Genomic DNA, 20,981 nt, shown 5'->3' with positions numbered 1-20,981 from the left:
TGTTAAGCCCGACACCGCCAGGCCTCCCTGGGTCTGCACACCGCGGGACTCCGTTCCACCCACATGCAGCGCCTTCTGAACAGGAAGAAAGGAGCCTCCGATCTGTGCTGAATTTGAAAGCAGGCAGCCGAGAGGCCCATGTGCTAAGCAAAGGCGTTTGGAAAAGAGGAAGGGGGAGGTGACCCCCAAATCCTTAAGTGGCAGAGACTTAGAGGGAGGGCTCCCCACCCTCACATGTCCCTGGCTGATGCCTTCCGTCCACTATTAGTGATTTCTTTCTCTGTCTTCCTTAGGCATTTTCTTTCCCAGTGGCAGTGCTGTTGACATTTTGGCCCCTTGAAAGGTAACCGTTTACACTGTAGTTTGGAAAACAGCTCAGCATGCATCTTCCTATTTTATTGGCACTACATTCTACGTGGGTGGAGGGGCAAAGAGGCAATTGTAATATGTTTGCTTTTCACAGGTGACGTTGACAGGCAAGGAGATCCCCAAGGACACGAAGGGCTTGGAAGCTGGCTTCCAATCCAGTGTGCTCCTGCGGTTAGCCAGGGATGGACAGGGCCACCCCGCAGGAGACGAGCATGACAGTTCATCTCATGCTGTTGGCCTGCTCCGTGTGACCCGGTGTGTGATGGAGTTACGAAGCGTTAGCATTCAGGATGCATTGGGTTTTTACAAGCAGAACTCAGCACATCTAGTTTACTTCATTCCCCAAATGCCCCTGTGTTTAAGATGTGTAATTCCTGAGTGTTTCTCAGGGCGGGGAGTCCTGGGGGCAGAACAAAAATGGTAGGAGGTCTCCCCGTGGCACCTCTGAGATATAAACCGTAGCGTTTTCTTCAACACTACACAAAGTACCATCAAACACAGCCTCCCTCCCTGCCTTCCATACCTGAGTCTCTCTTGTAGAAATTCTGGAGCTGCTATGGGGTGGGTGTGGGGTGGGGCGGGGGGTGGGGCTGGGCAGGGAGGCTGGGAACCACTCTGTCTCTCAGATCCTGCAGACTCTGCCCTGATGACCCGGAGACAGTCGCATGCAGACAGGCAGAGAGAACCCACTGGTCTAGGATCCTTGCCCACAGCCAGCTGGTGTCTGAGGCCCGGTTCTGACACTTCCTGCCTGTGTGACTTTGAGCGAGTTAGTGTCTCCTCCCCGGTGTGCGGCCCTGGGCCTGCTGCTCCTTTCCTCCTGTGATAACGCCTTCCTCCAGGACACCCAGGGCTAGTGGCAGACATGCAAAGTAGTTAGAGCAGAGTCGTGTGTGTAGTGCATGCTTAATAACTGGCTGTGAAGCAGCCATTTGTACCATGACTAAGAAAGAAGATGACAAGATGTTCTGATTGTTCCCCATCTCTCACTGGCCAAAGTTTGCCAATACTTTGGACATGTGTCAAAGCCAATACAGCGGGTCTGTGTAAACCTTCACGATTCATCTCTTCTAAATGATGTGTCCATAGCATTTCATGTGTATGGTTAAATCATATATAATTTATAGAAATATTTCTGTAGAGGGTATTGAGTTCAATGGGCACACATTTACTTAATATTAGAAATATAAGGTTTAATACACCTTGGTACAAACCTATTGTACCAGAGTGACACCAAATACCTGTCTCTAGTGGTTTCCATAATCAAAAATAAAAGAGAATTAAAGCAACTACTTGAATAGGAACCAAGTCAGAGAACAATGTATTCAGGCTAATAGTCTAAATTTGTTGCCTGCATTGTCAAACTTTCTGGACAACTGGTGTGTAAAGCCCTGATACTATAAATATTAGAATCTCTAAGCTCTGGAGAGAGTAAATAGCAAGAACTTGTAGATAAAAGCATCATTTAATAGTATTGATTTTTGTTGTTATATTTTGTATAACTTCAAACCATATCTTGCAACACAAACAATATTTTTGTATTCCTAAAGTCAGCATCCTTAAATTATTGACATTCTAGGAATACAGCCGTTAAACAAATGCATAGCAGCTATTTCATTCCCGTAGGGCCTCTATTAGGTCTTCAAATTCACAGCATTCCTGCTGAGCTAGTGGCTTGAGCTGGAAGGCAAATTCAAAGAGTTAATCTTTGGAATGTAGGTAAACAGGTAGAAACGGATGTCTAGCTAGAGGTCCGAACGTGTGCACGTGTGCACACAGAGAGACAGAAAAGAGGAGGCGGCACCCGGGCAGAACTCGGCAGGAGCAGCCAGGCGCGCGCGACTCAGCGCAGGCGGGGCAGGCACTAACTTATCGATGAAGTAGCCCAGGATGGGGCTCCCTCCGTCCACAGCTGGCTGCTTCCAGGAGATGATGATGTAGTCTTTGTTGGCTTCCAAGCTCACCACATCCAAGGGCGCAGCAGGGGCACCTTCAATCTCGGCGTCAGCGTCTGTGAGACACGGGGAGATCCGGTTGCCGCCCAGCCGCGCCCTGCCAGGGAGCAGCTGTGGCCTTGGCGCACACCTGTCTCACCGCACAGTGGCCACAGCTTGGGCCCCAACAGAACGAACTTCGAATCTTGTGATTTGTTTACCAACACAACGCGTGTGCTTTCCCCCTCAGAGGGAAGTACATTATGTTAGAAGGTAGACAGGGCTCTGAAGGCACCGGCGACTTCTACCTCCTGGCCCTTGCTGCCCGGAATGTTCCGAAATAAAAGGAGCAGGGCGATGCTGGTAACTGCTGTCAGGTAAGGAACCCGGCCAGCGTGTCTGTTCTTACGGCACCGGTCGTACCATGCTGCTAATAAGGTATGGAGCTTCGTGGAGGACAAAGAGCTCCTCTGCCACCTTCTGGTTGCACCCAGAGATAGTAAGAACCATGGAGCTTCGCCCACCCTTAGACCGGGCACTAGAGAAAAGAAACATCTGTTTAACTAAACACGGCCTCCAAACTGAGGACTCTCAGGGAAAGAGCCCTGACGGTGCATCTGGGTCTGAGCCTGGTTTATCTGAGGTTAGGAAAAGTCCAGGCTATCGCAAGTGATGGAGACCGGCGGCTGCTTGTGCAATGGGATCTGCACAGCGGGATCAGCGCATCGGGGCTGCTGGTAGCAGAGAGGAAGGGAACTCAAGACGCCTGCTAGTCACCTTTTAAGAACAGAGGCGCCATCCCTAGAGGAGCGTTCCCATTTGCCAATTCCTCCTGGCAACTGCCTGACCCCTCACAAGCAGGGTTAGCGGGAGGGGTTGAGCCATGCTGGAGCCGCTCACCCCAAGGAAAACACCCTTGCTGACCGGACACACACTGTCTCTTCTTACGACCTACACGTCTGCAATGCTTATGAGTCACTGAGACATCAGATCACATGGCAGAAGTATTAGCCAACCTGTGAACTAAACAGCTTTGATAACTGCGAAAAACCCAACATTACTTTTTTTTTCTTCTTCAGTAATCCCAGGGATTGAACATATGCACTGAACTACCTCCTCGGTCCTTTTTTATTTTTATTTTTAAAAACTTTAAAATTTTGAGACAGGGTCTTCCTAAGCTGTTAACTTGCCCTGGCAGGACTTAAATTTGCAGTCCTCCTGCCTCAGCCCCCCGGGGTGCTGGGATTAGAGGTATGCGTTGCCACACTCAGTTTATTTGGATTTTAAACGTTCTGTTCCATGCTCCCTGAACCAGCAGGGAAGTGGCTCTGGGCAAATTTCTCCTTGTGCCCGAGGCTGAATGTAGAACCCCGGAGTGTCAGGCAGCAGGAGACATTTGGGTGCAGAGACCCCGCTGCTTCCCAACTCTGGGAGCCCTGGACAGGGACAGTGGGGCCGCTCAAGGTGAGAGTAAGCGCTCAGGAGTGTAGTGGGCACCAGGGGTGATCTGCCCACCCAGGCAGCAGAAGAGTGTCTGCTAGAAAGACACCCAGTCTTCAGGGGATGGCGGAACCCTCTCGTAGTGTCCTTTTGTTAAAGGCCTGCCAAACAACAGCACCTCCCAAGCTTTTAGGGGAGCTTAGCTGGGCAGCCTGCGCACCTTTCTATGATGGTGGGGTCACCATGTAACAGAACCTGGCGGACAGGAGGCACTAGGGAGCCACCTCCCAGCATCTTTATAACGCTGTCTGCAACACGCCTCGCAGGGGTTGGGTTTGGCAACCTTCCAAGGTACCCGGACATGCATTCATGCATTTAGTCATTCATTTGTTCATTGCTCTTCCAGGTGCTAACACAAAAGTTAAAAAACAAGGATCGTTCCTTCTCCCAAGAAGGTACAATACAGCAGGCAACACAAAACACTGAGAGTGACAAAAACACAACCCTGGCCGCCGGACAGAGAACCTGGCTTCCAGCAGGGTGTCCGGGGCACCAGCCCAGCCCCTCGCAGGTGGACTTTGGCCTGACCCTCTCCCCGCCCTCTGAGCAGCCCCGGTACCAAAGGTTAGCCTGCTGCTTTTTATGTTCTGACCTCTGGCACAAGTCACTTTTTTCAAAGTGTAATTCTATTGTCTTCATTATGACAATAGTGCATGGGTATAAAACATGCGACAAGACGTTTAACTCTTCATTCCATAGCACAGAGATAACTACAGCTAACCTCTTGGCCTAAGCCTTGCTAGGTTCTTCCCCTACATTTATAAACTCAAAAATGATTAAGAATAAAGTGGAGTCAAGCTTTATGAGAATTTTTTTCTTGATACATTTCTATATATACCAATTACATAGATGTGTCACTAGTTTTCATTGCGCTTCAGTATTTCATTACTTATACTGAGCATCTGTGTACTTCCTTTTATATAAAATATATACTTATATTTACTATTTCCTATAAATATACATATACTTTATTTTATAATATTGGTAGATATCTAGATTTTTTTCCAGTTTTCCCTAATACAGATCTTTTTCATCTTTGTCTGCTTTATCATTTGTCTCTGTATCTCTCTGTAAGTGTGTGTGTGCATGTGTGTGTGGGGGAGAGGAAGAAATACAGGACACAACCAAATGGTCACACTGGGTATCTCTGGATGATAGACAGGGATGGCTTTTCCTTTACTTTCTTTCTTTCTTTTTTTTTTTTTGCTTATTTATATCACCTATATTTTTACAATGAATGCATAATATCTATGTAATAAGGCCCTGGCCAAATGCATATAGCGCTGCAGAGTGTTTCTGCAGACATACCGTACTTTATACACTGACTGTTCTGTTGCAGAAGCTATTTTCTAAGCAGCAAAAATATCAGTGCTCTAAAAAAAAATACATTGAAATGGCTTCATGCAGCTCAGTGGATTCAAAGTTTTGAAAACATTTTAAGTATCATATAAAACACTCTGGTAGTTTCTTAAAAAGTTAAGCATAAATTTATCCTATGACCCAGCAATTCCACGTGTAGGTGTGTACCCACAAGAAATGGAAACACAGGCCTACAAATATGGACAGAAATGTTCATAGCAATATCATTTATTCTAATCAAAGAGTGAAAATGATACAGCTGTCTACGAGCTGGTGCAAGTATAGACAAAAACAGGCCCATGCACACACTGGGATATTATTTTTCAGTGAAAACATAAGTGAACATCAAAACATGCTAAGTGAAAAAAAAAGGTAGGCACAAAAGACAAAATGTATCACCCAAACTGTCCAGAAAGACAAAGCTATGGAGACAGTAAGTCAGTGGTTGCCAGAGGCTGGCTGGGAATGGATGAATGGGAAATGGGAACAAGATTTAGGGTGATGGAGATGCTGTAAAAGCTGGGGCTGGGGTGGAGCTCAGGGATAGGACGCATGCCTGGCATGTGCGAGGCCCTGCGTTCACTCCCCAGTCACCCAGATTGGCTTGGGAGCCACCTTGTGGATGAGTAAAGCACCCTTGCGTGTGTTTCTGGGAAGGTCACGGAGGACTGACCCAGCAGTCAGTAGCTGGCTCCCACCTCTTCCTCTCCGATGCGCTTCCCTGCTCTGCTTCCTGGACACCATGAACTAAGCCCCTTTGTTACGCCACACCCTTCCATCAGGGTGTTTCCCCCTTGGAGCCAGCTACCCATGGACTGAATCTTCTGGAACTGTGAACCCAACAAACTTCTCCTTTACATGATGGGTGTTGGGTAGTATGTCTCAGCAACAGAAGGCTGACTAATACAACATCTGAGATAGAGATGAGATGGGGGAGAGAGAGGGACAGAGACAGACGGAGACAGACAGACAGAGAGGGAGAGAGATCTAGGGATTTAACCCAGTGCCTTCACTCGGAGCTATAGCCGCAGCCTCACTGATTACTTATCTTGAAACATGGTGTCACTAAGTCACTAAGTTGCTTAGGAGGGGCTCAAACTTGTAATCCTCCTGCCTCAGCCTCCTAGAGTTGCAGGATTACAAGTATGGGCCACTGCACTCAGAAACAACTGATGAGACTTAGAAATCATCCACTTCCCTATCCCATGGATTTTAGAACCCGTTTAAGGCTAAATTTCAAATGTGTTTGACACCTCCCCCTCATCTGCAATGAGCCCTGTAAAGTCTGGTCTACTCCTAGCCGAGAGGCACAATTCTGGGCATGTTACTGGGAAATGCGAAGGAACCCCAGAGCAGGCCAGGGTCCCAGAAAAACCATGGGGAGGAAGCACCAAAGCCTCGGTTTGCTTCTTACATCGCTGAAGATGTTCTCTGGTTCAGCTAAGACAACCGAGACTAGAGGCAAAGACTTTGCCAGCCTCGCTGGGTTTGGGCAGGTGACCAGCTACCTGCAGTGACGTGCTGACAGGTTCCAGGGAGTCTGTTTTCATTGCGCTTTGCACTAAAGGTGGGCCTCTCTCCCTCCAGCAATATCTGACTGGCCAGGGTGCTTCTGTGTTAGTCTGCCACATTTTTCTGACGTTGTACGCACCCGCCTGTCTTTAGCAGCTCCTGGTCTGTGGCAGAACCCAGTTACCATGTATTGAACAAGAGTGTGGCACAGACTGCCGGATGTCCTTTCGGGTCAGGGGACATGCTGGCCACCTAGCGACTGACCCCCAGGGAGGGCTGTGTATGCTCGTGCTCTCCAAGCAGAAGCGACTGGACAGCTCTCCTGCTCCGCTTCCTTCCCTCTCCAGAGGCACGGGTGGGAATAGGACTGCACCATGCAGCACAGGGAAATAAGGGGACCTGGACGCCGCATGGCCACATTCAGCAGAGGCGCCCTCCGACAGACCCAGGCAGAAAGAAACTCTGCTGTCTTGGTGCCTCCCAGGTCACCTCTTACATCAGCTCTGCTTTTCCTGGGAATGCATATTCCTATTCCAGGTAACCTGGACATGATTTCAAATGGTTCTCTCATCAGTACAAAACACTTTGGGGAAGCGTAATCTGGTTTCGGTGTTTTGAATATGGCTGGGCTTCTGCTGCTCGCAGAGTCTTACCTCGGACAAAGACATAAGCGCTGTATTGCTCATAATACTCTCCCATCCGTACGCGGATCGTATAGAGGCCTTCATCTTCCTTGTTGAGATGAGAAAATGTCAGGGTTGCCCGATCGCCGCTCCAGTGTGTTTGCACCCACTTCGATGGGGAGACAGGTGCCCCTAGAAATAAAGCATATGCAAGTCAATTGAGTTTTACTCTATTCTGCCCCTTTTACTCCTTTCCCTTCATTCCTCTTCCTCTCTTATTTTTCCTTTCCTATATTGAAAATTATGTAGTAGAGGAAGTCCTTAGAGCTTCAAGCTCTCCTGCCAGAGGTACAGTGGTGCCTTGGGTCAGGCGCTTAATTCTTTCCATGATTTTTTTTTTTTTTTTTTTTGACACAGGGTCTCACTATGGAGTTGAGGCTGGCCTGAACTTACTGTGCAGCCCAGGATGGTCTCGAACTCACAGCAATCCTCCTGCCTCAGCCTGTCAAGTGCTGGGATTATAGGCATGTGCCACGACACTGGGCTTATTCCACAATTCTGGAGGAGATGGCATGTTCATGTTTGAGCAGGAAAGGTGGCCACAGCCGTGTTTGTCACCGAGGCAGAATTTGCAAACAAAAACAAAATTTTGCCAAATGCTTCTGTTTGCAAACCGAATTGTCCACAAATAAAAACTTTCATGAACTGAGGCACCGCTGTATATTTGTAGAAGTACTGGACGGAAGAGAGAGGCTGTGGGCCAGATGCTACATTTCTAGGCCCAGCACGGAATTAAATTGCAAAACTTTTTGTCCAAAATGCAGAGAGAAAATTCAGTTACAGGTGCCAAATTATAAGGCTTTTTCTCTTTTAAATGTTTTCTAATTTATGAAACCTACTAGGGGGCATGCCAACTGTAAAAACAATTTTTGTGCCATAAGTTTACATCCAATAAATAATAATACTTTACCAATGTAAAATCTAAATTGATGAGAGTTCTAGCTTGCTTTTTACAATTGTATTAGGACATCAGAATTTATATTTTAAGCAACTTCATTTTAAATCAATATAATCAAAAGTAATGTAATCAAAAGTAAAGTTAGCCACTCTATAAAGGTAAGCTTACCAAAAAATGCTGATAATTTTTTATTTAGAGAAGGATCTTTCTGCTGATATAACTATTAGCGAAGCTGTTAAGAGTTCCAATAGAGTATGGCAACGTTGAGTTAGCTTTCTATTGCAAAGTCTAAATTTTAAATACTCTAGAACTGATGATTGTGGAGGAAGAATTTTTCTAAAAAGACTTAACTCCATACAAAGTGGAACTATAAGTCTGAATTTTATTATAAATATAAATTTACACAATTCCATCTTAATGTTTCTTTTGACATGTACTCTAATTTATGGAGGTCATACTAGAAACCAAAAATGATTTGTAATTTGTCCATAATTCAAAATATGTTTATGCTTTCTATCACTGCATCTTTAATTATAAATAAATAGTAATTTTTTTTGAGACATAGTCTCACCACTATGCAGTTCAGGCTGGCCTTGACTTCACTTTGTAGCCCAGCCTAGATTGAAATGCACCTTGAGCCTCCTGCCTCAGCCTCCTTCAGGTGGGACTGTAGACATGTGCCACTATGCCCCACTAACTATAAAACTAACCCATTCATCCAGGGTTTCAAATAAAAATTGTGCTCTTTCCTCAAATCTTACAACTTTTAAATTCAGTTTCTAAGCCTCAGAACCAGAGATTCTAAACTCTGAAGTGTCTAGCCCGAGTGCTTGGTTTGCCATGTATGCGTGTGGCTTTTGATGTGACTTTTAACTGGCTGCCACAGTTCTGTCCCAGCACTGGGGATCCCAGGCTGTGCTGATCCCACAGAGATGGCTCCAGGGCGGGGGCAGGTCTCACAGTGCAGCCCCGGGGAATCCCCCTCTTGCCGGGGCCTCAGCCACAACCAGCTCTGTGCTGGTTGCCGAAGGCCAGCTGCCGCGTGGTGAGCACGTCCCAAACCACGCTGGACTCGCTGCAGGCCTTGCTCGCGGCCGCTCCTCTGATTGTGTGTGCACCACTGTCCCATCAGACTTCAGGACAGAACACAAGTTCAAAAGCAAAACGACGAGGAGTTTCAGGGCGCTGGCTGAGCCTTCAGTCCAGCTCAGGTCCCCTTCCAGATGTGCAGTTCACAAGCCCATAAAAGCAACTCAAAATGTGCAGTAAGTATATTCTGCATTCAAAACACACTGTATTAAGGACACAGCGTAGATGAAGCTTTTCTTTTGTTGTACGTCATTTTATAACGGAAGCTACACATTTCAAAATGGTAGAGAGCCGTGGGCACACTAAAACAAAACTGCTAAGGTCTGAATCTCTTCATTTACTCTGCTGGTTAGTTAATAGTATCATGATTTATTGGTTCATATATTTATATGTGCTTATAAAATTTTTATGGTACAAATGATAAATCTATCAGGGAAAGTATTTTAACAAAAATTAACTTATGAAGTGAATATTCATTTTTTGGGTAATGCCATTTATTTGGCAATAAGAAAATCTCAACTCCACAAACATATTATTAAAGTGTTGCTACTTTGATGTGAGGGTGAACATGTTTTAGACACACAGCAAGCTGTGCCTTCTGACTCTCAGATTACGCCAGCCCTGATAAACAGTGCTGCACTCTGGCTTCTGCGGGTTAGAACCCGATCAAGATTCACGACAGAGACTCACCATTCCTGTACCACTGGATTTTCGGCTGGAAGCACTTGATTTCGGGAGTGATGACCACACGGCAGCCCAGACTCATTGTCTCTCCCTCTCTCCCAAAGGACACGTCGAACTTGTCATCAAAGTGGATCTCAAACTTGGACGCGTAGCCGTAAGGGGTCACGGCAACTGTTATAACCAAGACAAATATCAACGATTTATCTCCTTTCCTCATCAGAGAGTCACAAGCATTTTAAATAGCACAGGCAGGAAGCAGTTGCTACAGAGAATCAAGCAAAAGTTTTATCTGAGCAAAAATAAAGTCCTACGTAAGAACTACACAGAACACACGCATGTCTCATTTATGTGGGAAATCTTGCTTCATTGATCGTATAATCTCATTGCTTGTGTTTATTATGGGAATAAATAGCATTTAAAGGGTTGGGCTTAATATCTAAAACACAAATTAATAGCACATGTAGCCTATCTTTGTTCAGCTGCAATATACTTGTCTTTTAATTTAGGTTTTCAGTTACCTTCAGGCCCACTGCTTATACATTTGAGACAAAATAGTCGTATTGACGGCTGTTAAAAATAGTCTTTAAGTAAGGGAAGATTTCGTTTTAAAAATTTATTAAAAATCCCAATAAGAAAATGGAAAGGTTTAAAATATTGTAACTTTAAAAGAATTACTCTCAGATTATAGATTAAATGTCTGGGTTGCTGACTTTTCTGGGTTTTCTTTTCTCCTTTTTCAAAAGGAGGTTAGGAAAGAAATGACTGTTGCTGACGGGTTCTAAGTGCCAGGCGCTTCGCCGGTGACATGTCATCTACTCCTGCAGCTCCACAGCACAGATCCGAGTCTTGCCCGCTTCACAGGGGGCATGGAAGTTCCGAGGGGGACCCGGTGAGCACCAAGAGCTCGCAGGCGGCGGGGGAAGGATTAAAATTCAAGTCCTAACTGCCCAACTCTGAAACTTGCAGCCTTTCTCTTTACGTTTAGTCTCTTTTCCTAAGGCCTTGCAATAGCATCTTGAGAATGCAGTTTATTTTGATCAGCTTTGCCAGGGCTTGTTTCGTGTATTTAACAGCTGCCAGCTTGGCTGAGCTGTGTAATCACCCACCAGGCAAGTACCATTATCGTCTCTCTTTCATGGAAGAGGAAACTGATGCAAATGCGGCTAAGCCACTGTCCACGTTCCCCACAGAGCCAGGTGTGCACTGGCGGGGTGTTCGCCCCCAACCGGTGCGTTATAAGGCCCTGCGCTGTGTCCCCAGGCAACTGCTCACTAATGCTGGGATAATGTCTCTTTGGAGCCCCTCTCCCATCTCCTTGTTTTCGGGGGATGACGTCCCACCTGAGAGACGCCACCTGGAGGCTGGGTTGTTCCAGAGTCGCCTTTCGGAGCAGAGGAGGGTTGTAAGGAGTCTCTGCGTTGACCCTGAAGTTCCAGGCCCTCTGGAAACATGTTGGACTCTAACTTCTAGGTTCTTTCTATCTCTGAGGTTGGGCTACATTGTCAAGGGTGGTTTTAGGATTCAGGAGGAACCCAGCTTTTACTACCAGATGACAAAATATCCTTTATCACTTCCTCAACCTTTTATCATACGTACTTTTTATCCTGGGACAAATGGTTCAGGGCAGGGACAGGGAAATCTGTGGGCCAATCTGGACCACCTATTTCATATCCTTAAGAATGGTTTTTAGTTTTTCCAGTGGCTGAAAATAATCAAAAGGAAAAGACAGGTCTGTGACATCCCCGGAAATTCAGACTTCAGTGTGCCGAGGAAGGCCGCATGGGCACACAGCCACACTGGCTGCTTTTGTGTCTCAGCAGCAGACCTGAGCAGCTGCAACACAGACCCGATGGCCCACCAAACCTAAAGGATTTGCAGTCTAAGTTCCTCACAACTCCTGCTTACAACCATGGTTTAGAATTAGTAAGGCCAAGGGCAGGGGATATAGCTCAGCGGCACAAGCGCCTGCCTGGCAAGTGCAAGGTCCTGAGTTCGATTTCTGATACTCTCTCCAAAAAAAAACAAAACAAAACAAAAAAAAAGAATTAGTAAGGCCAGGCTGTAAGTCCCCGTACTACCAGTGTGCAGGGGCTTGTCCTGCTATTTCACGTCCAAACTGTTTCCCATATGCCCAGCACAGACAAAGATTCAGATAAAAGCTTTATAAGCTACTGGCGAGCCTTAAGTGAATCAACACATATAAAAATACCTTCATATGATGTTTAGAGCACGTGAATTACTAGAACAAAATCAAGATCAGGGAGCTTTGTCCGGGATATTTACCAGCTGATTGCAGCTACTGAAAGCAGGACCTGTCATAGAGTCGATGATCACTAACTAGCGCTGAATGCACGAACACAACCCGCTTTTCTGTTAGGAACAACTGGGTCAAGGTTCAGTCTGAAGAGGCTCTGTCAGCCTCTCAGCAGCGAGTGGGGTACCTCGGCCTCCAGCCCCTCACTGGAAGGGAGGAAAGGAGGAAACAGATAGTAACTCGGTCACGAGAGTGAATAGGACACACTCGACACAATCATCAGGCTAGTAACTCTGCCCGGGTGTGTACAACCAGCTTTCTCAGCTGGAAACGAGGGTTTAAAAAAAGCATTTACTATTTTCGATAGTATCTGTCTGTTTTTTCTTTTTTTTTTTCCTTCGGTACCGGGAATCGAACTCACGACCTCACGCTTGCCAGGCAGGCGCTGTGCCGCTGGCTAAATCCCCAGCTCTCATTCGCTATTTTCAGCCCATGTCATTGTGGCTTTCATAAAACTCAAACAGAGCGCTGAGACTGCATCAGAGACTAGTAACCGAAGAATCAAAAGAACAAAACAAAAAACTATGGACCCATAATGTAATCATCTAAACATATGCACGACAACATGCTGTGTATGGGGCATGGATTTCAGTGGGACAGCACAACTTCGTAGGCCGTGTTTCCCGTGAAGACACGAAGATGCCACTCAGCACATGCTGGCGGAACTTACAGCTGAGTGGCATGGTGGCAGCCCCGGCACGCATCTCGTCGAGCTCCCCCTTGTACCCTAAAGAGGAAACAGAGACACATAGGAAGTGCTTCATGACCAATGAAGGATTCTTGAGCAACGGGAAGAAATTTTTAAAAACCGCTTTGAATAAAATGAAGCCGGCAAACCTACTCTTTACCACAACTGACGCGTAGGCTGAAAGCTCTCCTTTGACGTTCATCGCCGAGGCCCGGTACTGAGCTGTGTCTTCAAAATCGCACCTGAAAGGACACGCGGAAATGGGTGGCTATCGTGGCTGACAGTCCTTCAGGTCACTGGCCATCCTATCGGGAACACTGCTAGCACAGCACACTGCACGCTAGTGGGTGATATAGCGGTGGGATGTCATACGGTACTGCGGATGCACTGCGGTTGCACACAGCAGTGCAGCAGGAGGAGGACATCTGTCACCGACTCTGACCCGAGCGTAGGTTCATTTGAGTTTCCAAGTAAACAAAAACCAGAACCAGCAAAGTGCTGGGCACAGAAATTACAGCATGAGCCATGCTATGAAAGGCTGGTCTGAAGCTGTACCAGGAGGAGGAGATGTCCAGCCAGGTACCTTCGTAACAGCCACCAGGAGGCATACTGGAGGGTGTGGCCTCCTGGCTGTCCTGCCTTCTGGAGAGGATTTCAGCACGGGGACACAGGCAAGAGAAAAAGGCAGCCCCTTCCTGAGGATTCCCACAGCCCTCATGAGCTGGGTTGGTTTAATGAATGGTTCTGAGCTCTGGTTTCAAAACAGAAGTGAGTTATTCACACTTCAGCTCTACTCATGCCAGGCTGCACTTGGGGTTTCTGCCCAAAGCATAACCCAAGGCCAACTTCCTCAGAAAGATGTAGTCCAGAAACTGCAGTGTCTCGTGCAGCGGAGCTAGGGAGGGAATGATCTCACAGAGAGATGAAGAGGCTAAGATTTCAAAGCATCGCGCCAGTTCTCCGTGTTCTTTGCTGTCTCTAGGGTTCTGGTTTCATTTGTGTAAATTTGCTTCTTCCTAACTTTTTAAAGACACTCAAGAGCCCCAGAAAGGCCACTGCAGTTGCCTTTTTCATATTTAATTTTGGAAGCAGCCACACGCTCGTGGCTGTCCTGGAAGAACACTCACTTGCCGAAGCCATGAGACTTTAGATCAGTGCCGGCGCTTGGGGAACATCCCCGGGCCCCGAGGCTCTGGGGGAGGGAAGCCCCGTGTCCCCCAGGCGTGAGAATGGGATGGTATGTCGGCACACTGTGCTTCCATCTGAACTGAATGTGGTGGGAGCTTGCTTACTGTTTTCATCACATAACCAGGTTTGGATTTCAAACCTGTCTTGGGAGACAAGACAAAGCTTTGAGGGCTTGGGGTTTTTGGTTTCTTTTTTTGAGACAAGGTCTCACTATGCAGTTCAGGCTGTTCTTGAGCTCACTATTTAGCTCAGGCTTGCCTCCGACTCACAGCAATCCTCCTGCCTCAGCCTCCAAACTGCTGGGATTATAGGTGTGCATCACGATGCCAGGATTTGTGCTTGGAAATTTTAATGTGACTTCTCTTCTCAAATATTGCTTTGGAATTTGCTTTACCCTAAAATATTCTAATGTCTGTGCCTGCCTCTAATACACAGACAGACAAGATTCCCCTGTTCCAGGTGAGATGCAGAAAAGAACACACTGTCTCCGAGGTCAGCCTACACCAATGCCATCTGACTTGTCTCGGCAGCCTTTGTCGATTAAAAGCAAGAGGATGCAGTGACGAAGCTGATCTGCAACTATGAAAGAGCAACTGAATAGGAATGCCTACTTCTGACTTATTTTCTTACTAACGTCTGAGAAAAGCTCTCAAATATTAAAGGGATGAATACAAAAGATAAAAATTAATTCTAAATTCCCATGTCCAACTGCCTTGGCAGGTGGCGTGGGCACGGTGAGGATTAGTCATGAAGGGCTCCTTACAGGTACGCACGCACCAAGAGGGGAAAAGTACCCGGCTGTCCCCCACCCCATGGTGACCAGGGGCATGGCTGCTGCTGAGCGATTGCTGGGCAACACACACAAACACCGACGTCCTCTTACGCGTTGATTTCCAGAGTGTGAATTCCATATCGACTTTCGATAATATACTTTCCAGGGTTGGCATGGACGTTTATTGGTACCTGGTTTTTGTACCTGTAAGACAATGGAAACCAAATGAAGTAGGCTGAAGCATACACAACTTCATGATTAAACACACACTCAAAAACGCCTGTCCTTGCATGACACCTTCCGGAAGTGGACTCTGAGGGCAGTGGCAGCATCTAGCCAATAAATGTACATTATATTAGTGTAAACTAAATGCACTCACAGACAATAAAACTCCTTGCTGAAGTGCTTTTCCATCTTCCATAAAATTTACATGAAAAACATGGACTATTCACAAAAATATAATGAACCCCATGCACATGTTTGTGAAAAAAGCTAGTTATTAAAATCTACATCGTATAATGCTTGCTTTTACTTAAAGTACATAAACAAAAAGATGAGCTAATGTTGCTGAAAGTCAGGATCTGATGTCCTGGGGTGGGGCAGGCACCTGAAGCAGGTGTCTTGCGTGTCCCTGAGATTTGGTTTCTTGATTTGGGTGCTGGTGATGCAAATGTGTTCCATCCACACAAATTGACCGGGGTACTATATCTCCGCTAACACGCACTGCTGGTGTCTGTGTTATACTTCTGTCGGGAAGCTTAGGCGTTGACATAACAAAGAACAAGACTTTCTGTTGGGGGCTTTACAGCTGGCCGTCTTTGTAGGAGGAAAGTAAATATTCTTGCTGCTAACATTCTTGCATGTTGTTAAAATCAGTGCCACTGTATTGAAGGAGCAGTAGATTTAAGTGACTCATTCTTTTTTTTTTTTTTTTGCAGTGGATAATGTTTACATCCCTTATGTGGCTGGTGCACGAATAAACCTCTTTTCTGTATAGATAGTCAGCTATGGGTGTCTGGATACAGCAGTGGAAAATAATATACATCCTAAAGCACAGCACTCGTTTTCCTCTTTTTTTTTAATGCGTTACTCCCCCCCACCTAGCAAAACCCACCCCACCTTTGAAGATTCAGGCCCAATACCACTTCTTCAAAGGACTCCTCCTTCAAAGCCAGCCAGTGTGAGTGGGTCCCATCTCCGAGGCAGTGATTGGTTCAAACTGATAAAGATAACACTTGTCCAAGGACAGCAGGGCCCGCGCCACTCTTACTGAGCTGCGAGTCCCTCCAAGGCGGGGATGGTGTCTGACCGGGCCTGTATCCAAGCCCACACTTGGGAGGGATGAGTCAGTATCAGGCACACAGTGCCTACATCAAATGGGACAGAATTGTTGTGTAATGTGACAGAAGAGGTAAATTGCAAAATGCTGTTTTGTAGCTTCATTTTTTTTTTTTGTCTGAAACAGAGTTCAGACAAATATATACTTTGTGATATGCACACTTACAGTGAGTACGGGGAAGGAAGTAAGTTGAGGCTTTCTGGGCCTTGCTTCCCTTGCTATGAAGGGAAGGGTGCTGGCCCAGCTCAAGAATCACAGCTGTGCTGCGGGTGCGTCTGCGGGACCCCCCCCCCCCACGTACACACACACACACACACATCTTTGGTTGATACCACACTGCTTCATGCCAGCCCAGAAACGGCTTCCACTCAACTCTGTAAGCATTCGGACGACTCCGTCAGACGCACTGTGGGCTCCTCCCAACCTCCCACGTGCCCACCGTGAGCACGGCAGGGGTGAGCGCCCCTTGACATGCTCTGCGCACTGGTTTAAGTCACTGTGGACCCGCGGCTCACAGGTTGGCGGGCTTCCTGTAGCTCCTCTGGGCACTGGGATCACGTGGCACTGGTGTTGTGCCACGTGCTGCCCGACAAACGACTGACACTTGGGTTGGTGTCTGCTCGGCGATGCTGTCCACACCCCTATAAAGTCTGAGATGAAACGGTATCCGCAGCTCCCGCGGTTGCATCACCCTCCCTGCCGCCCGGGACTCCTCGCCTTAGCACCTTCGTGCCTCCCCCGCTGAGCACCCGCAGGTCTTCCCCTCCGACCGCCTGGCAGAGGAGCTCGGTTTAAAACACACACAACACTTTGAGCACAGAGCTTCTTGTCTTTCCGCGGGGCTGCTAGATGTTAGGGGGGCAAACGCTTGTTTAAAGGAATAGGAAAGGATTAAATCAGAAAGCAGTTTCATTCTACTGCGAGGAATCTCCCTGTCAAGGCTTCCGGTGTGAGGTCACTTGAGATCCGTGTCTTCAGCATCCAGTGAGAAAAGAAAAGGATTTTTGGCCTGCTCTCTATACATTTCACAGCTTGTTATTTCGGGAAAGTGAAATTCCAAACTGGCCTGTCATCGGCTCATTTTGGAGGGTAATAATCTACACCCCGGGGCTGTCAAAGCGTTTCAAAAGCCTTGGGAATACTCAGATGGCCATTTTTTCACTTACTATTTTCAGGTAGCCTATGAACGTGCTGGCACTGGGTGATTCCTTTTTCATTCCCGTGTGTAAAACACACACTTGCATTTACTGTGTAAAACACGTACACTCCTTTCGTACAAAAGTCGTTTTAGCTTTTGGGCTGACTTTGGTATGAGGGCCTAGAAGGGAAGCTCTTCGGCAGTGTCAGAGATGGTCAGGCAAAAAGGCTTCATGATTTTTTTAATCAACAAATAATGTACATCAAAATGATCTGTAACATGTTGAATCTCATGGAATTGCTGCTTAGAACTCAATCTTAAGCTATGAATAAATAGCTACTATCCTCTTTGAAAACCAGTTATCTGAGAGAGAGGTCTATCCCATTAAGATAAATTTGGGAACTCAGTAAATAAGAAAAATCTAAAATAAACCTCCAAACCCTTATTTTGGGATAGTATAATAACTTGTAAATAACGTGCTAATTTTTTTTTTTTTTTTTTTTGAGACAGGGTCTCACTATGTAGTTCAGGCTGACCTTAAACTCACTATGTGGCCCAGGCTGGCCTTGAACTTGCCGCAATTCTCCGGCTTCACCCTCCTGAGTGCTGGGAATCAGGGTGTACCACCACGCCCAGCTGTTAACTATCTCAAATGTAGGCTATTTTCTTACAATATTATAGTAATAATTGTTAAATATAAATATATGGCAAACTCATAAAAACTCAATACAGTGATTCGAAGACAGAATATATAAATTCTCATAGTTTGCAAGAATGAAGAGTTTTACAAATCTCCAGGTTCTTCCTAAAACACATCTTTCATATTATTTTACTCCCAGGTTTTAAAATATTTATACTTTTTAATGACAAATTTCTTCAAGTGCATACTGGTCGATAACTCTCAGGCCAAAGTGAGGCATTCCGATCACATACTGTGAATGTCGTTTGCGGGTTTAGGTCAGGATCAGCAGACAGCTCCGACACCCGGCTGTGGGCGAGTGTCAAAGGGCTCTTCCTACTTGCAGGCGCTCCATGACTTCTCTCACAGCTCCCCACGGCCACAGTCAGGATTCCCACTCACAACTGTGACCCAGGCTTTGGGGCAGAAGTCCAGTTCAACCTGGCTCTTTTTAAAAGGGCAAAATCAAACAATTCTCGCCTTCTCTTAAAGAGAACGTTTTCTTCTCCTCTGCTTCATATGATTTTGAAAGTTTGATGAGATGATGCTCCTTTAAGCTCCAAAGCCAAAAAGCAAAGGATGGGCCTTTGTCCTCCTCTCGGTTCTTCTTTCCAAGTCTGCTGCTTCCCCTGGGCTCTTACACATCCTTCCGGAATTCCATTGTGCAAAGAAATTATATTTCCTCTCCTTTTAAGCTAGTGAGTTATTATCAAGTTACCACATAAAAAAGCCCAGGGACTGTATATTTTCCACGACACAGTATTTTTCCTCCTGTGCTGACGAAGCCCCTGGGGACAGCTTCTCCCTGCCCAGCATGCTGGAGTTCCGAGTGACTGGGAACAGAAAGGTGCGGAGCCACGGTCTCTGCACAAGGCCTTGAGGGGTGCAGTGCTCCCTGGCCAGCCTCTGGGCTCCCCTTAAATGGATGTGGTCATTCCCGTGGGACTGGTGGGAGAGCACCTGCTGCATGTTCATGCTGGTTGCTGGACCTCAGGGATCCCACGGCAGTAGCCAGTGGAAGCCTGGAGCCAAACGCTCCCCAGAAATGCTGGGGGATCCAGGCCTTTGGAAGGTGAGGTGCAAGAGGAGACCTGACTGCGTGGAAGCTGCCATCACGGGAAGCACCATCGCAAACTATTCCTTCACGCTATACTTGAGCCCTGCGCTCCGGAAGGGCGGTCCCAGGATTTCTTTCATCCTTGGACTCAGCGGGCACCAAAAAGGCCTAAGTGCCCTCAAAGTGACTGCCAGCTGCCGAGCTTTTGGCGTGGGTGGTGGGAAGGCCGCTCACCAGCAGGCAGACTCTGTACCAGTGTTGTAAAGAGAACCACAACTCTGAAGAACGGCTGTTGGACAAAAGGCACCGTGCCCAGCAAGGGGTGCTAACCCTGCACAGAAGCCTCCTCCTAGATAGAGGTGGATCTACCTGGCAGGGAGTGAGGCTGGAGTTTCAGGCTCCCTGCCCAGCACCGGGCTTGCGGGGCCTTGGGCCTGACTTGTACTGCTAAGCTTGGATTCCCTTTTGTGAAGAGAACCCTTCAAATCACATAAGCTTCCTGCCCTAGGAACCTGGAACTGACACCGTAAATTGCCATAGCCAACTGTCAGTTATCCGCAAGTGACTGTCAAAATTTCAGTTTACCCCGGGGCAAATCCTGCTCTCAGAAGCAGATCTACTAGTTCTTAGCTGTCCCGGCTTCTAAAGCTCCAGGCAAGGCTTTCTGGGTAATGCTGCCTCTGGGAGAACCTCACTGAGGCTGGCGGAGGGGCTGCCTGCCTGCGGTGACGCCCTCTCCACTGTCTCCCTCCACGGCTGAGAACGCAGGCTGGCTGGGGGCAGTGCAGTCACCTCTCCAAGTGCTGACAGCGTGCGTGGCCTAGGAGAGGCCCCTCCAGAAAATGAAGGGCCTTCCAAGCCTTCGTGGGACAAAGCAAAATAAGTATTTCAAAGCCACACACAAAAGATGTAGGGGCCCACTGTAGCGCTTCAGCTCTGTTAAAGAGGATGAAAATGGACAATATTTCTATTTTTGAACTTAACTGGAATTCTAAAGGTCGTTCGTTTAGTCCTCTCATATCTCTTTCTGGGGATTTAAAAAATCTTTTTTTGTTTGTTTTTAAATCCTTTTTCCAGGCCAATAAAACACAGTGTTAGTTTAATCTCTCAGGTTGAGCTCTGCTTTCCTGAAATCAATCCGGCTTACTGAAAGCAGCAATGAGATGTGGCTGGGATTTTGTTCCAGTTGCTGCTGCGTATGTGACAGAATAAAAGGATCTTTGGGAAATTAATACAGTATTTATCTTCCAGAGATGCCTCTGTGTCCTTTTGAAGATTATCTTTAATTTTTAAACAGCAGAAAAAGAAGGATAAAAATGTGTCATAAATATGTTTACTCAGTGAAGGATTCTATTCATTTATTATTAATATATTTTGATTATGAAATAAGAAGAATTTTTACTGACTAAATAATATTTTGGAGGCTTAAAATTTGTTATTGTTTACGGACTTTCATAGGAAAGTTTGGGTTTTTTTTTTTCAGGTGGGGTGTAACTGGCTTTTTAAACTCGTTTGTTTTACAGGGCAAAGGGTCGAAGCCAGAGCTTCACATATACCTGGCAAGTGCTCTACCACTGAGCTCCATTCCCAGACCCTTTTCAAAATTTTCAGAAGCAACATTTCTTTGAAAGGCCACAGATTAGTTTGTACCTTCTTTTTATATTTCACACTTAGAAGCTGACTTTTAAAAACTTCATTTTCTTTGAATTATCTTCTTACATTTCTCATCTTTGTTTACTTTTTATTTTATTTTTTTATTTTTTTATTTTTTTTTTATT

The 20,981-nt window shown here is 46.4% G+C and overlaps 1 protein-coding gene across 1 annotated transcript in view; it reads right to left on the bottom strand.

Moving 5' to 3' along the window:
- The window catches only part of Myom1 (myomesin 1), a gene marked incomplete in the record, with an annotated part of 124,812 nt that overhangs the window by 68,653 nt on the left and 35,178 nt on the right, over positions 1-20,981 (bottom strand). The window contains 6 exon segments of the mRNA XM_013518619.1: positions 2,239-2,380; positions 7,328-7,489; positions 10,035-10,199; positions 13,013-13,069; positions 13,184-13,272; positions 15,102-15,194. Coding sequence (XP_013374073.1) covers positions 2,239-2,380; positions 7,328-7,489; positions 10,035-10,199; positions 13,013-13,069; positions 13,184-13,272; positions 15,102-15,194 — 708 coding nt within the window.

This window comes from Chinchilla lanigera, unplaced genomic scaffold, assembly GCF_000276665.1.
Source record: "Chinchilla lanigera isolate Chin_1 unplaced genomic scaffold, ChiLan1.0 scaffold00001, whole genome shotgun sequence".
Lineage (NCBI taxonomy): Eukaryota > Metazoa > Chordata > Mammalia > Rodentia > Chinchillidae > Chinchilla > Chinchilla lanigera.
Note: the sequence above shows the minus strand (reverse complement) of the source record. Positions and strands in the feature narration are given on the sequence as shown.